Here is a 15,515-nt window from a genome sequence, read left to right as displayed (position 1 = left end):
AAGGATTCTGAACAGTTAGTATTTAGGTCAAACGAACACCTGGTGAAATGCCCTTCTTTATGTCCTGAGGCCTCCAAGAGGCAAGCCTCAGCGGAACAAAAGAGAACAGCACAAGTTTGCTTATGTTATTTGTCCCATCAGATGACACTTGGTCTCTGTCAAACTCCTAATACTGTGCTTTAAATTTCATAAAGTCAGTTTAAGAAACAGAGGCAATAATTCTATTACATAAAGACTGTTACCTAAGGGAAGCAAATACTGTGATCTGGATGACTGCCCAACGAATGCAAGTGTGTCAGTGGAATTTAAGAACACTTTATAGGCCACTTCTTTTACACCCTTTAAAAATCACTTCTAACGTAACAGGCACATATTGCAGGGTCCAAAACTAACATTCCACTAGGTACTTCTCAGTACACTCTTATTTAAAGGAGAAAAGAATACAAGTCTGCTAGGAAAGAGGATGGCCAAGTTACAGGATGGACTGTCCATTTTTTTTCAAATATAGTCTATCTAAAAAGATGTAGTTAGTCACTTTCAGTGGTAATAACTTGTAGAATGAAATGCATACGTTAATTATTACCAGCTAACCAGTTTAATGTCTGATAACACTTAGTCTTTTGATGTTTAAGAATTCCTGAAAAACACTCTCTATAGTGTTAAAACATATATATAGGCATTACCGGATCTCCAGCTAGTCACAGCTAATTATCAGGGCAGAATCCAGGCCTGCTTTTATATGGAGTATGCTAAAACAATACAAGATCAGATTTAGAGATAAAGAAACACACATACACATGAACACAGGTTTTCACTCCAGAAAGGTGACCACAGTAGTCATCCTAATTTTAGGTTACCAGGAAAGTCTTTGTGCTCACTGCAAAGTTACATTATTTTAACTTCATTATTGTGTTTCATCATTATCTTTAGTCTGAGCAGAAAACTATACTAAAGCTTTTATCCTTACAACACGATTTAAGTAGTTTTTTTGCAGCTTAACACCCAGTAACTACCATAACTAGAACAAAGCCTCTGACAGAAACACAGGCAGTTCACAGTTCTAAGTTTACAGTGCAACAGAAGTGAAGCACTGCATCAAGCGCAGCATGCCTCTTCTCCCACTGTAAGGGTATTTAATTATCTAACTATCAGCTCTCTCCTCTTGGCTCTCCTCCAATATCCCTATGCCACACACCTACCCATAGGCTTGAGGCCCTACAGATTAAAATACTTAAAGGTACAACTACCCATGGAATTAATCAGCAATCAACTTAACAGGCAAACTCACTGCAATAGAGAAAATGTTTTGTGAAAAACTGAAATGTTGTCAAATAAAAGCTAAAATGATTCTTGCTGAGCAAGACAACATTATCCAATCCCAAAACTGCAGCGGCTGCTGCCACTGCAAATTTACTAGCTGAATCAGGGGTTGAAGATGGAGTTACAGAAGTTTTCAGACACAAGGAAAAGCTTACATGGCACACTGCAAAAAATTAAACTACCCTGCTTAAAGAGCAGCATTCTGTTAGTTCAACACAATTTCTTCAGCATTACAATACTATCACCAACACTAATCAGACAACTCTATCCTACATCATCTTATGTCTCTGAAGATTTTCCTTTCCTTCATCCGTAGTAATTTGTTGTTGCTCTTCTGAACAGAAAATAGTATCATTCATACCACACAGAACAAGTTGTTTGTGAACAATTACTGATTTTCAGTAGTGCTCCAACACACCAGCAGTACCAGCAGCAGCCAAACCCACAGCTGAAGAATCCACTTACTCAACTGAACAAATCCATCTCTCACTTACTGCCCACAGTGCCACCATCATTAGTTGTATCAGCATTCATTACTCAGCGTTAGAAACTGAGTCATGAGAATACTACTGTTACACCAGGTGTCAAAGATCTTTCCTCAACAAATACCAATGTTCCCTCAATATTCTCATCTTCTCTGATCTGCATTACTAATAACCAGATATTCATATTAGACAACTTCCACAATCCAGTACCAGATACTAACAGCATCTAGTACTGACAGTCAACCGGATCCTTTTCTGTGCTCTACTCATTTCTCCAGAATGCACTAATAACCAGTTCTCTGTCATTATAGCCTGCATTTAAATACAGACTGAGAATGCTTCCCAGTTTATCCAGAAGCATTTCTCAGAACACTTAATGCCTGTAAGCGTATAGTATAGTGTAAGTATGCCCATTATACTCTGTACCCTGTATCAAAATACATGGAACACAACGAAGCAAAAACATCACTAGTATCTCTGAACCTGCAGGGGCAATTAATCCACCTAGACAATCTAATATGTGCTACACAGCATAAACTGCTGTAAGAATACTACACAGTCAGCTGATACCGTGTGCCAGTGGCAAACTGCACGCTAAGAACCCACAGCGGCTTGTTTGTGTTTCGTTACCATTTCCCATCTACAAAAAGCGCATTCCCTGATGCTGCTGAGCCTGTAAAATGCCTGCTGCGCCAAGTTTCCCTGGCTGACGACAGTCTTATCGGTTCTGAAGTAGAAAACCCCGCCGGCGCCCCGCTCCGCGCCCCGCAGTTGCTCCTGCCTCTGCCCCGGCCGGGACCCTCTGGAGACGCCAGCACACGGCGGCCGCCCCCCGCCCCGTGGGAGGCCCCGCGCTCCCCACCAGGAAGGGCGGCCCTGCAGGCCGCGGCCGCCGGCGGGAAGAGGCCGTCCGGCCCGGCAAAACACTCGTCACCGCCCCGCCGCTCCTGCCAGCCCCGTACCCACATCCTCACCGCCGGGCGAGGGGAACGCCGCGCTCCAGCAGCAGGGCGGGCAGCGATGCCCCTGCCACCGTCGGCCTCAGCGGCCGCCCCTCCCTCCCACTACCGCCGGGTCCGGGACGCCGACGGCGGCGCCCCTCGTTTGTGTGCCCAGCCGCCGCTCGGCGCATGCGCGCCGGTGGCCACGCCCACTCCCCGCGCCGAGGCCGGCGGTCGGACTGACGCCATCCCTCCAGGCGGGCTCCCGCGCCCCGCCGGCAGAGGGCGCCGCCACGCCCCCGCCTCTCCCCGCGCGGGCGGCTCGTGCCCTGGCCCTTTGCCTTTTCTCCTGACGTCACCCTCGGCGGTGACGTAGCACTGACGCCGTCAGCCTGGTCACCAGGTAACGTGCAGCCAGGGAAGGGGTGGGCAACAGTGAGGGTTCAGGTCACCGGGAGCTGCTCCATCTTGTGTGGAAAGTACCGTTAAACTAATTAAATGGGGCTGTTTCGCTAAAGAGATAGTTACTGCACCATTACTCTGTCATCAGCTAACGCACTGCCCAAGTTTGGCCCCTGTGATGTAACCACGGGATGTTTTTAGGCATTTCCACAAGATCTTTCTTTTTTTAAAAAATAAATTTATTCCAGCGATGGCTATATAGAGATCACTACAGTTTCATCTGATTCTCCACATGGATTATGGTCTTCACAGTGTGTAGTCTCAGACGGCCAGGAGTGTGATTTCCGAAGCATTTTTACTGGATTTTCAAACGTTTTTGCACCGGGAACTGAATAAACGCTGTTTTGAGAATGGAGGTTTTGGCAGCAGGCGTGTACGGGGCCTGATGACCCCCGGGCTTCGTGCCAACGACTCCCCAGTGTGCCTTTTCCTCTATCCTCTTCCAAAACATCCTCTTTCATCTCCATTGCACGAGCTAGCATGTAACTAACCTTTCTTTGATGAGCCAGAGCCTCCTCTTTGTCATTTACCTGGGTATTTATTTAAAAGAGAAAGAAAAGAAACTTGTTTATGAGCTAAGGGCAAGGTAGTCTGTGTAAACTGGTGGTTATATTTGCTCCCCTAGGGATTCACGATGAATAGTTCAACAAAATACTAACCAAATCTATTAACATCTTCAGGATTTCATGAGGATTGTCTAGCTCTTCAACCTTTCTACAGTCCACATCTGATGAGAGCAGGCCTGACAGTTTTTGCCCCAGACTGTTCTTGTTCGCTTGTAACTTGACACGTCCTACGGAAAACGAAAGTACATGAACTCTGGAATTGCTTAGCAGGAGGAAAACTAGTTTGGAATAAAATGAACATGCGTAAAGCTGGATTCTGAGCTATCTCTAAAAGAATACTGCGAGCTACAGCTCCTCCCACTGTACGTAACACAGCGGACTACTTGCACGCAGCACCACCCTCACCATCATCTAAAGGCTAAACAGACCTTCCATCACACATATAGGCAAATTGAAAATAAAGTTATTTTTGCTGTACAGAAAATACACTTTGATACTCTAATTAAACAATAATTTGTGGTAATTTGTTTTTAAACAGTAGTTAGCCCGCAAAAAAAAAAAAAAAAAGATTATTTGACATAAGCTGTTTAAAACTTTCTAAGATTTCTAAAGAGATTAAAATATATTACAATTATAAAATGTATGCATCAGGATATAGAGCCTGGAAACAATGGTGTTGGTACAGGGGAAACAGATATTCATGATGTATGCGATTTTAGTATTACATCCCAGGGGCACTCAGGGAATCTAAAGAGCCACCAAACTTCTACGCCCGGCACCGCCAGGTCAATAGCTAACGCAAATATATCTTGGAGTGCCACTCCTATATTCTGCTATGGTTTTGAGCATGACATAACCACTTAAATACTTCTTAAAGAAGAACAGGATAATAACAATTCTTCCTCTTTTACAGAGTGCGTACAGACAACCATGTGAAGTATAAGAAGCATGATAAGTACTGATGTAGATACACATACATAATAAAAAAATATCGTATCTAGCATTTCAGTGAAAGCTCAGGATGTATTTTTTGCATTTGTCCTCCTTCCCTAGAGACCATTTGAAAAAAAAAACCCATCATGAATGTGTAATAAAAAAGGGCTAGACTGGTAGCTCCAATGTCCTACAGTAGTATTGATATATTCCACTTATCCACAGACACCCTGCCCTACACATGCAAAACTTCTGGTAGAAATTCTTCAACTACATGACATGCTATTTAACGAATTTACAGTTTTGACATAACTTTGTTCCTGTTTTCTTGACTCTTCAGAAAGCTCAGTCAGCAATCAAACCACAATCACACACGTAATACAATGAGAAGGTCTGCCTGTGCCACTTGTCAGCTAACTTATTTTCTAGCAAATCATCACAGACATACAGCACGCCCAGTTACCATCATCCTTCAGACGTCTCCAGTTAATAAATTTTGTTTCCTTCTTAATCTTTATCACTTCAGCAAGCCTCAGGGCTTGGTCCTTCCTCTGCATTAGCTGCTGCTCAAATGCAATTCTGAAGGCATCTGCCATTATATAAGCTTCATCTTTACTCTTCTTCAGATTTTCAACCTGGTTTTAATTCAGAGAAAATTTAAAGTATATTAAGCAATGTGGAAGCAATGGCAGATGTAGAATGTATACTAAGAGACAGATGGAAGCCATTAACACAGATAACTTTTAAATAAATATAATCAAGGAAGTGGTTTATTGTCATGTTAAGAAATATATTTTGAAATGTGTTCTGAAGTCCTTACCCTTCCTCTTCCACGCATGCCTACACCATCCACGCATCTACACTGACAAGCTGCCAGCACTGCCCATTTATCTCTGCAGAAGAGCCAGAGAAGGGTACATGCCAGGTGGGCCAGGAGCAAAAGAATGGTATCTATGCCGGGGTAAAAAACCTTGATTATGACCAAAACATGACAGTACTTAATTTTCAAAACCAGTAAGTCAGCTGGAACTTCTGCAGTGATTACATTTGCAGAATCAAATACAAATTAGAAGAAAAATTATAAAATTATAATATCGCTACATTAAAAACTGTGAGTGCAAAAATCATGTATTGATTTAAACGTGATGTAAATACATCGTTTTCAGCAAGATCAGCTTCCTGACCCAGCTGGGTGAGCAGGCTTGTGAGTGCTGATGTCAACGGGAAGGAGGGGTGGAATGCACTGCCAGGAAGGAAGGAAAAGGGTCAGTGGTAGTCCACCCTCACACTGTGTATACGTTTACAGAGTGCATACACTTGAGAGTGTTTTTTTCCTTTTTTTTTAGATTAAAAGGCATAGGTGGAAGTAAAAAGAATGAGAAAGAGAATTTTTTTTACTAGTAAAGCTGACTGATAACATAATTGCAGTTTTATATCAGAAAAAGTTAGGGCATTAGAAGCATCGCAAACAAACATCACACTATTTCTGAGAAGCATTCTTGTTTTAAGACACATTAGTTTGTGTAAGCTGCAGTAGAGTGTTCCTGGCTTTATTTGGTTTTGAGCACAAGCGAACCTCTGCTTGTCTGTATGTAAGCCAAGCAGCATTACCTCTTGCTTGAGATGAAGAAGTTGCTTTCGAGTTACAGCTGCCATTTTAGCACAGGGACACGGTTGCCCTTCAGAAGTCTTGCAGGTGCAGGCTCCAAGAACTGCCAACTTAAAATCCAAAACAAACTACCGGTTAAGGGTCTATCTGCATACACAATGCAACCCGAGAGATACCACAGGACTAGCAAAAAACCGTCCTGAAACTAGAAAGGGAGTGCAAGGGTCAGGGAAAGCAAGCTACCAGTGCTTTAGGCATGACTTCTTTTGACTCCACACACATCCCTTTGACAGTTCTTTTGACAACCACACACATTGAACTTATTTTTCTGCAAGATAACCTAAAGGCAAAAACTGTCAGCCTGTGTATGCTGCTCCCTGCAGACCTCATTAGAGGGTTTTCTCACTCCCTAAAGTAAAGCAGTAGGCATTAAGATAATAGGAAGAACAAAATAAGCATGCTGGCTTATGAAAGATAGCCTGATGCTTCTTCTGTCCGCTCTTTCTTTGCAAGATAGGAATCATGATGCACCACAAATTAGAAAACTGATTAACAGACATGCAAGGGCATATTGTAATTTTCTAAAAATGGGTCCAAAGGCACAGTTAAATAATCAGTAAGCAAGAATTATCTATATATTTTGAGTATAAACAAAGCTTTGAACCAGCCATTTGGAAAAACATTTAAGTCATACTTACTTCAAGACTTGTAAAGTCTGTCATGTCACTTTTATTCAAGGACATATTCTCCTGAACAACCTTCTGTTGTTTCACATCTAGCATTGCAAGAAATTCCAAGCACTGCTGATTCAGGACTATGAAACAAAACAAAGGAAGCAATTACCATGTCTGCTGCTCTGATTTCTTAATTTCTGAGTTTATCTACACCCAAATGAAGCTGTTCTGTAGTTTAAGCATCAGTTTGGGAATATGATGAGACTATGCAGATCTAGAAAGTCGGATCTCAGTTATCTTCCGTGTTTTCCCAGAAACGATGACCCACTTAGAGAGATACCGTTTCACATATTATTCTACCTCAGTACTTAGTGCTTACCACGTTGTACACTTACAACTAAGGCAGCTGCTCTTTCAGAATAGCACAATATTGGAAAAATAATTACATGTCAGCAATTTTAAAGCTTTTTTGGAAACTAAAAATAAGGGAAAGGGGCTTGAGTCCTCTGACCGAGCCAGATGTCTGCACAGCCTGTAGAGTGAAAAGCTCCACCATAAAGCCATCGAGCTGAATACTTGAAAGTTTGTGTTATGCGAATCTTGATGTAGGTATGTTAAAAGTGAGTGTCTTTAAAGCAGATTGTCATCATAGCAGGAGCACTTGGTGGCTCCCCTGACTGCCACTGCCTCCGTCCAGGACAGGACTGGGAGCACAATCCTGTTGTGTCCCTCCACACCCGGGGTGTCACCACGCCAGTGTCATGTGATAGGTATACTTCTTTCACACCTGATCTACTCTTTAAGCTATGAGTAGCTTTTTTTCCTTTTTTTTTTTCCTATTTTTTCCTTTTTCTTTTTTCAGTTCAAGTGACAATGTGAGAAAAAAACAAACACGACTTTTCTGTTTAAAGAGGGCTTCTGTATATCCATTAATATTAGCTGCCAGTAACAACAGACTTATCTCAAAAGAAAGCTTCCTTCATGGCTGAATTCTGAATTATTCTAGAGAAACAGCATATTAAGAGCACTAGCTGTTGGTGGCTTACTTGCATTTTCAGCTTTAAGAGTTTTAACTTCTTCTGTTCTCAATTTCAATGCTTCCTTAAGAGCTGCATTTTCACAATATATCCTGCAGAAGTTAGAAAAAGGCTGTATTATCTTTTAAAAAAATATTTTAAAAAGGGGACTCAAAAAACAAATCAGCTTGTTAAAACACTCTATCTAATATTTCTGCAAATTAAAATTAGGATGACTGAAAAGACTGAAGAAAAAAAACCAAAAAGACTATTTGGTTTGAAAATATATTATCCATGCAGCATTACACAAGCAGTTTCCTTACTTGTAAATTAATTTATGGAAAAAAAATTGTAAAATTTTTCCATAACAATATCTGCACCAATAAGATGCAGTATTTTGATAGACCCAAATCTCCTAGCCATGAGCCAGTAAGCAATCTGGCACTACTCCTAACGAACTTTTGTAGGCTTGGCCTGACTGGCACTGAACCAAGGCTAAGAAAGCCAGCTATGCCAGGCTGGCTTCTGTGGAGTCACTCCTCATTTTCTGGGCTGCAGGTGGCTTTGCTCTGCAAGGAGCAAAGCCAGGAATCTCTGCACTCATACAGAGCTTTCCCTGCAACCCAGATAGCGTGCGCTGTTCAAAAAGGCTCACCTTGTTCATGCAACCACACCCTCACACAACCAATTTAAATGCATCCAAGTATGTTCAAGTGAATGTCAAAAACCACAAATAACTTGAAAAATCTTTCACATATAAGTAGATGGTGCCAACAACTTCATTCTTTAACAAGAGGTGAGTTTAAGTACCACATTCCCATTAGAGACAAAAAAAAAAATAATTATGAACCTCTGAAACACTGTCTACAAATCTCTCACTTCCTTGAAAGAACAAAATTGTTATTGGACATGTGACAATGTGGCTCTGGTCTGCATTTTAGACAGTAAACTTCCTGTAGTCTTAATACTGTTTTCAAGAACAACTGTACTTTCAGGTGTTGCAACCTGAGAACATACAATATGCACTTATAATGCATTTTTACTTGAAGTATTTAAGTATTTCCTTCTTCAATAGAAAAGTGGCTATCTGAAGTCCAGAATGTTAAAGCAATACAATTTATTTGGTGCATCTCTTCAGCTGTCAGTAAATGCAGCATACTGTAAAGTCATGGTTTTGTTTAAAAATAAATAGTAGACTGAATTATTTCACTTGAATAAACAAAGGGAAATGCACATTCTTCTCATCCTGCTGTCTCAGGTACCAGAAAACCTTTCTGCAAAGCAGACTGAGCTCCTGGCTTACAGCTTCTGAAGCCACGTCTCTAGCTTTCAACAGTTACCACTGGTTTTGTAGCTCCAAACTACTTGTCCACATTTCCATCTCCTAAGTCAGGAAAGCTAAAGGGTTTTTCAAAAGGTGTCCCTTGACAAGTGTAACTAAGTTAACAAGTGAGCAAGACAGAATATCTTAACAAAACTTTTCTTACAAATGAATAGTTTGCAAGCTTTCGGCTTGCTCTTTGATTCAAAGTTTGAAAATTTTAAATAAAAATCTCTGCTGAAATAACTGTATAACTCTGATATGTAGACTTCAGAGATATGATTTCTACAGGTAAGTAAATGAGCCTGCTGGTCACATTTTCAAGGTCTGTTAGTGCATTATTAGTTTAGTGTCTCTGACATCTTCTGCTTGCCTAACCACACCTGCTGTCTGTCCAGAGTTAAACTCTTATTTAAACAAAGAACCAGTCGATCCGCCTCTCTCAAAACCATTCCATTTTATCTGTACATATGCTCATATCTACAATGCAGGAAAATAAAGCAATGATTAACCAGCAAATTATATTTCCACATGCATGCACATACCATTATTTTTTATGCCTCATTTACATTTAAAGTAAATAAGGACAATCTGGCTCCAGCTGGCTAATATAATAACATAAGAAGATGAAAATGAAAACTCAGCCTAGGAAAGCTAGCCTATATACACAGACACTAAAGAATCGAGAAAATAATTCTAGTAGTTTTAATTAAAAAATACAGATGTGACTAGCATGAAAATTAAGTAAATCTTCACAAATCTGGAAGAAAATTAGGAAAACACAAAATACCCAGAAAACCTCATGAAGCAAACTGGGAACACAAGAAAGATGACACAGCATTCAACGCAATTAAAAAAAATCCCCAAAGATTACAGTGTAAGTCAAATACCTGTCATATTTTTCTGTCCATGTGTCTTCTATGTTTTTAAATCTATCCTGATCAAATTCAATTTCCCACTGCAAAATATTTATTTCCTGTGGAAACAAAACAAACCTGCAGCAGTTCATTACAAGCCTCCCATTGAAAGGAAGAAGAACTGCTGGTGCTGAGTTTGGCACTGGCAGAGATCTAGGTGACCAATGATGATGACAATGATGATCTGTAATACTGTTAAAAACACATTCGGTGCCAGACACCAAAAAGTTTCTGCATCACTCATCTATGGATTCCAGACTCTGTTGCATGAACTAATGCTTATAGTAACTTACGACACACATTTCCCTGTCCCCTTACTCTTCTGTGGAAAGGTCACACAGGAAGAGAAACAAAGCATAAAACTCAGTTTAACAAGGTAGCTCAATGCCACTTTCCTCCTCCTCCCCATCTTCCCTATGAAAATTGGGCACCCATTTCTTAGACTTGTGGGGAAGTTCCAGCTTCATAACTGAGAAATAGTGCAAGTCACTGTGAATGACTGTGAAATGCACAACGACCAACTGAAGTACAGGAAAAACTCCAATAACTTTCAGGTGCTATTTGTACGAACTATAGTATGAAAACATTTAGATCAAAAGACAGAGACATTAACTTTCTTTCTTTCTACTAAAAAGGAATAAGAATACTTTAAAAAAAACCCCTGGAACTAATGGCAAATTTGTACTGATTTAAATGAACAGTCTGACGACTGCTTATTAATAGCAATTGGTTTCTACGTTTTTGCACTGGTGTGAAGGAAACATGCACCTTTACCTTTTCCAAAGTTCTCTTTTCTTCCTCAGTTTTTTGAAGCATTGCTTTTGTATGACTAGTGGCTTTATTAAATACTGCCTGCAAAAAAAAAGCACAACACTGTCAAATACTGTAATTAAGCTTAGTTAATTTGGCTTTATCCAAATTTTCAGGTTTACATCATGAGAAGTCCACATTCTTAGTTAACCAGCAGCATGCAGAATTACAAACACTAGCAACTTGCTTTTAAGTCCCAGTGGGTTCTAATTTCAAGTCACTAAATAACTATGTTGCAAAACAAATTCGTGTTTCAATCCCAAAATCTTTTCTGTTGAAAAATATAGTGTCATTTAAAATGAAATCATGTCTTCTTTAGGGCTTGTCCACAAAAATGAATTATTAAAAAAACTTGGTTACAACATACGTACACTTTGATCCAAATTTAACTTACTACAAACGTCTGGGAGTAGAAACTAAAATTTAGCAAGTAGGCTAAAAAAGAGGAACTGATTTCAACATAATTAACTGTGACAGCAAATACAAGTATTACAAACTGTGAACAAAAGACTGACCTAACGTTTAACGCATACTGTCTTCTAAGGCAACAGATGGAATAGTCAACTGAAAATGTCTGTGCTTGGCAGCAGAATTTCAAGCACTGGCAAAATCCATCATTTAAAGGGCTGGAAAGAAGGCCTTATTCTTCAAGTTAAATACATAAATCCTCAAAGATAAAATTATAAGAATTTGCTACAACAGTGACATCTTCTTAAATAACCACAATAGTTGCACGCAGAAAAAGCAGCTAATTATAAAAGCCAAGTCTGTAGACACTTGCAGACTCAATGCTTTAAATTACAGTCCTGGGAAGGACTTAGGGTTTGTGGGGTTTTGACAAGGAGTAGCAGGAAGATTTCTTCTGTTTTCCTTCCTTTACCACTAAGCACCTAAATTATTTCTGAACAACTCCTACCATGCTCTGCAGAATTCTTAGGGCTTCGTCTTTTCCTTCAAGCTGTCTTTGAGATGCTTCAAGCTCAACTTTCAAAATTTCAACTTCCTGAAGCAAAATAAAATAGATATGGTGAGTAAAAGCCAAGGTAAGTTAAAACTTGACTGTAACAGCAATATAAATGTGCCCTCTTGAAAAAACAATCTTCTTTTTCTACCCTATATGTTTCTTTTCTAACTAATAGCTTCCTTGCAATGAAGAAATGGTAACAGTGCATGCTAGCACAAAATCCTTAAAGAAGAATAATTGCAATTATTATTCTTTCTGTTCTCTGCCAGTATATCTGGAAAATAAACCACTGCAGTTCTGCCTTGCCGAAAAAGTTGTATTTATCAACATAGGTCTGGAGCTTTAAAATAAGTAAGCAGACAGAATACGGTTTTCTTATATATGCAGGTAAGTATTACAAATATATAAATGCTGTTTTAATATGACATACTAGAAATATATTGTACAAAATATGCATACACCAGAGTGTGAATATCATGTTAGAACTGTTAGATCAAACCCACTATTTATCCAGAACAAAACTACTCCACCACCACCACCACAACCGCCTCCTGCTCCAGGGGCAGGTCAATTGTAGCTGGGAGCAGTGGCAATTTATCAGTTTTGTCTAACTGAAAATGAGTAAGGTTCCCTGACCATTTTAACTGTCTACACACTGAAGGTTCTTCACCGTAAGACAGCTTGAAAAGGACCTACCATGACCTATCCTGAGGTTAAAGAACACAGTGTGGATGAAGTATGTATTTCCCACAGCTGAGATCACCCTGCTTTTTCTGCCTGGACTGATGCCAACACATCAACAGATTTAACCACAGCAGAACTAAAAATGTAGGCGTTAACTACCTTTCAACAAAAATGTAGATTAAAAACTTAAAGGCTATGCTGTTTACAGTGTAGATTTTCAGGCCCCAAACTTAATAAAAAAAAAAGAAAACCTGCTAGAAAAGTAGTACAATCCTTTCAATACTCTCTACATCTTTAAAACTATTTCTCCTCATTCCCCACCCCAAAAAATCCAGAGCATAAACTCCATCTCACACTGGCATAAAATTTGATTAAGCTTTAACTAGTGCTCTGATTTCAAGAACCTGAATCCATCCAAGATTCCGGACATGCCAAGATCGTCATCTAAACTCATGCTGTGCTTCGCTCTGCTGCATTAAAAAGAAACGCAGATTTGAAGAGCAGCACACTTGGCACAGTTACTAACCTCTAGAGCCTTCCAAAGTTGTTGCTTTAGTTCTTCATTTGGCACTTCAGTATTAGGTTCTGTAGGATTGATAGGAGATACTAAAACATTGACAAAAGAGAACATGTGAATTTGCTTTACTCTGAAAACAGGGAACATGCAGAGGTGAATTTTCATCTTTGTGGGGCTTTTTTTCTTCTGGAGCTAATAAACACATTTAAGAAATACATAAAGGCTAAACGCAAACGTATTGTTTCACAGTTTAAAAAATGAAATGGGAAAAAAAGACCAGTTGTAAAGAGACCTAAAAGAAGGACAATTATTTTAGAATTTCCTTTAAAAAATCCACAACAAAATTGCCACCTTGATTAAAAAAATAATTTCATTTTTTAGATCCTTTTTGGATTGTAACTTTTCAACAACCAAGCTTAACATAACAGTAGCTAGCACTATTTAGAAGCAGGGGCAATTTTCAAGAAACTAAGATGAAGCAGGGTGGTGGAGTCTTCCATAAGATCCAATATTCCTCTAAACAAGCAGTTATGGGTACTGTTTTTCCTAAACTGAGCATTGCAGAGATCAGATGCAGCCTCCTACTAAATCAAAGTGAGGTTCATGTGGACTTTTTTTTTATTACTTTCATGTAATGCTTTCATAGATACTGCTGTGTGAAAGACCTAGTTCTAGGACAAGCACCATACAGAGACTGCCAGAAGAACAGGGAAACGAACAGGAATTAGGCTGCTGTCATAACACCTTCTCTCTGACGCTGCTGTAACGAATAAAGAATTATTACACTGCTTAGCTTACTCCAGTGTGCGGAGAGGATAGTGAGGACTTGTTCTAAATGAGAGAAATAAGCAAGTTATATGGCAATACTTCAGTCAAAATACTGCAAGTGGCGAAAAATGTAAGGCAAAGCAGCTAAACTGTGATGAATAGTACTGCCTTTATTGTCTTCTCAGAATAAACTGAACGCCAACACTGGAAGAACGCAGATGTGCAGATTCTAAAAACAGCTGGTTAACCTCAAAACTATGCCAATTCACAAATTTCACCTAAATTGCAAACAGGATTTTGACATATTTAAACAAACCAGGAACCCAAGCAATTCCATTCAATTTCACCTATGTATTTAGAGAAAAACAATGCAGTCCCCACCACAGGATGCTCTTTGCTAAGCATCACTTTCAAATGCAAAACTCAGCACTTTAAAAATGGTCATTTTACACCAAGGAGGGCCACAGCCTCCTTCACTGAAAAGTAATTCTGCTGTTGATGTTTTGGGATTAAGATTTAGGGACAGAGACCGCTCTGCTGGCTCAGTGGCACTGAGCATCTCCTTTTGGGACACCGGCTGCGGACTCACGTGCAAGGCTGCCTTAGATCTCAGCAACCACACAATGCACATGCACTTCTTGGAATCCCCCAGAGATTGCAAAGTATTTTGGCACACAGTTTGAATTAAACTCGATGACACCTTCTTAAGCTGCTGAACCACTTGGTTTTGCTAACAGAGATTTTTCTCGTAGTGAATAATTAACTTCCAGATTACTCTTACCACAGCTATTTTGTCGAGCAGAACTAGTAACAGGCTTTTTGTATGATCCGTCATAAAAACTGTTTTGTTCTGAACCGGGAAGAGCTGCAGCATCACTTTCTTCCACTCTCTTTGCTGACAGGAGAGAATTGCAAACCTTTCCAGATCCCTTCCTAGATCTAAATGAACAGGAGTTTTGTAAAATTTCCCTTTCATAAACACCTCCAGGTCTTCTCCCAAGTCCATTTCCCAAGTCTCCACATCTCATGTCATCCTCTTCTGTTTCCTCCATCTTTTTTTTTTTTTTTAATCGAGGGCACGTCACTCACTGGCAGCGTGAGCACTGCCTCCTGCAAAGCAGCAGGTATTTCATCTAGAAAAAAAAAAACAGAAAAGCTCCTCAATAAAAGCAGCAAAACAACATTAAAGTGAAAAATCTCCAACTGTTGGTGCGCGGCCGCTTCCAATCCGGGGTCGGGCTGCCAGAAAACATACGGTAAAACGTTACGGCGATGAAACCTGCGGCTGCGAGGGGACGGGGAAGGGGACGGCGGTGGCCGGTCGCGAGTGGAAGCGCCTCGATGACCCCCGCGACATCCCCACGCCCCAGCCCGCCCGGTCCCTGCCCGCAGCCCCGGACCCACCTGCCCGCCCGGTCTTGTCGCGGCCCGTCCCGCCCCGGGGCGGGGGCAGCCCCACGTCCCGCTGCCGGCACCCGGAACGTGGGCGACGGCGGCCCGTGAGGTGGCTGGCAGCGCAGAGACGGAG

The 15,515-nt window shown here is 40.5% G+C and overlaps 2 protein-coding genes across 9 annotated transcripts in view; both read right to left on the bottom strand.

Annotated features, from left to right (window-relative positions):
* The window catches only part of ZFYVE16 (zinc finger FYVE-type containing 16), a 30,144-nt gene extending 27,249 nt beyond the window's left edge, over positions 1–2,895 (bottom strand). For 4 of the 6 annotated variants that reach the window (XM_086769948.1, XM_086769951.1, XM_086769953.1 and 1 more), the window contains exon 1: positions 2,780–2,895. The gene's annotated coding sequence lies outside the window, so the exon portion shown is untranslated. Of the gene's footprint in view, positions 1–2,767 lie in introns of all 6 variants that reach the window. The other 2 variants (XM_086769949.1, XM_086769950.1) reach the window with 2 other exon arrangements.
* Positions 2,896–3,369: 474 nt separating this feature from the next.
* Positions 3,370–15,502, bottom strand: CCDC125 (coiled-coil domain containing 125). Of its 3 annotated transcripts, none has more exons than XM_086770619.1 (12): positions 15,392–15,502; positions 14,769–15,120; positions 13,229–13,308; positions 11,971–12,057; positions 11,019–11,096; positions 10,218–10,303; positions 8,037–8,119; positions 7,015–7,130; positions 6,319–6,426; positions 5,171–5,342; positions 3,868–4,001; positions 3,370–3,738 (listed from the first exon to the last, which is right to left on the bottom strand). In XM_086770619.1, the coding sequence occupies exons 2-12, from the start codon at positions 15,037–15,039 to the stop codon at positions 3,403–3,405; spliced, it is 1,551 nt and encodes a 516-aa protein (XP_086626745.1). In that variant the 5' UTR covers positions 15,040–15,120; positions 15,392–15,502; the 3' UTR covers positions 3,370–3,402. The 3 variants fall into 3 exon arrangements, with proteins under 3 accessions (XP_086626745.1, XP_086626747.1, XP_086626746.1); XM_086770621.1 differs by having other exon boundaries at positions 13,229–13,287; XM_086770620.1 differs by lacking the exon at positions 15,392–15,502 and having other exon boundaries at positions 14,769–15,193.
* Positions 15,503–15,515: the final 13 nt, after the last annotated feature.

This window comes from Chlamydotis macqueenii, chromosome Z, assembly GCF_036417535.1.
Source record: "Chlamydotis macqueenii isolate bChlMac1 chromosome Z, bChlMac1.mat, whole genome shotgun sequence".
NCBI classification, from domain to species: Eukaryota; Metazoa; Chordata; class Aves; order Otidiformes; family Otididae; genus Chlamydotis; species Chlamydotis macqueenii.
Note: the sequence above shows the minus strand (reverse complement) of the source record. Positions and strands in the feature narration are given on the sequence as shown.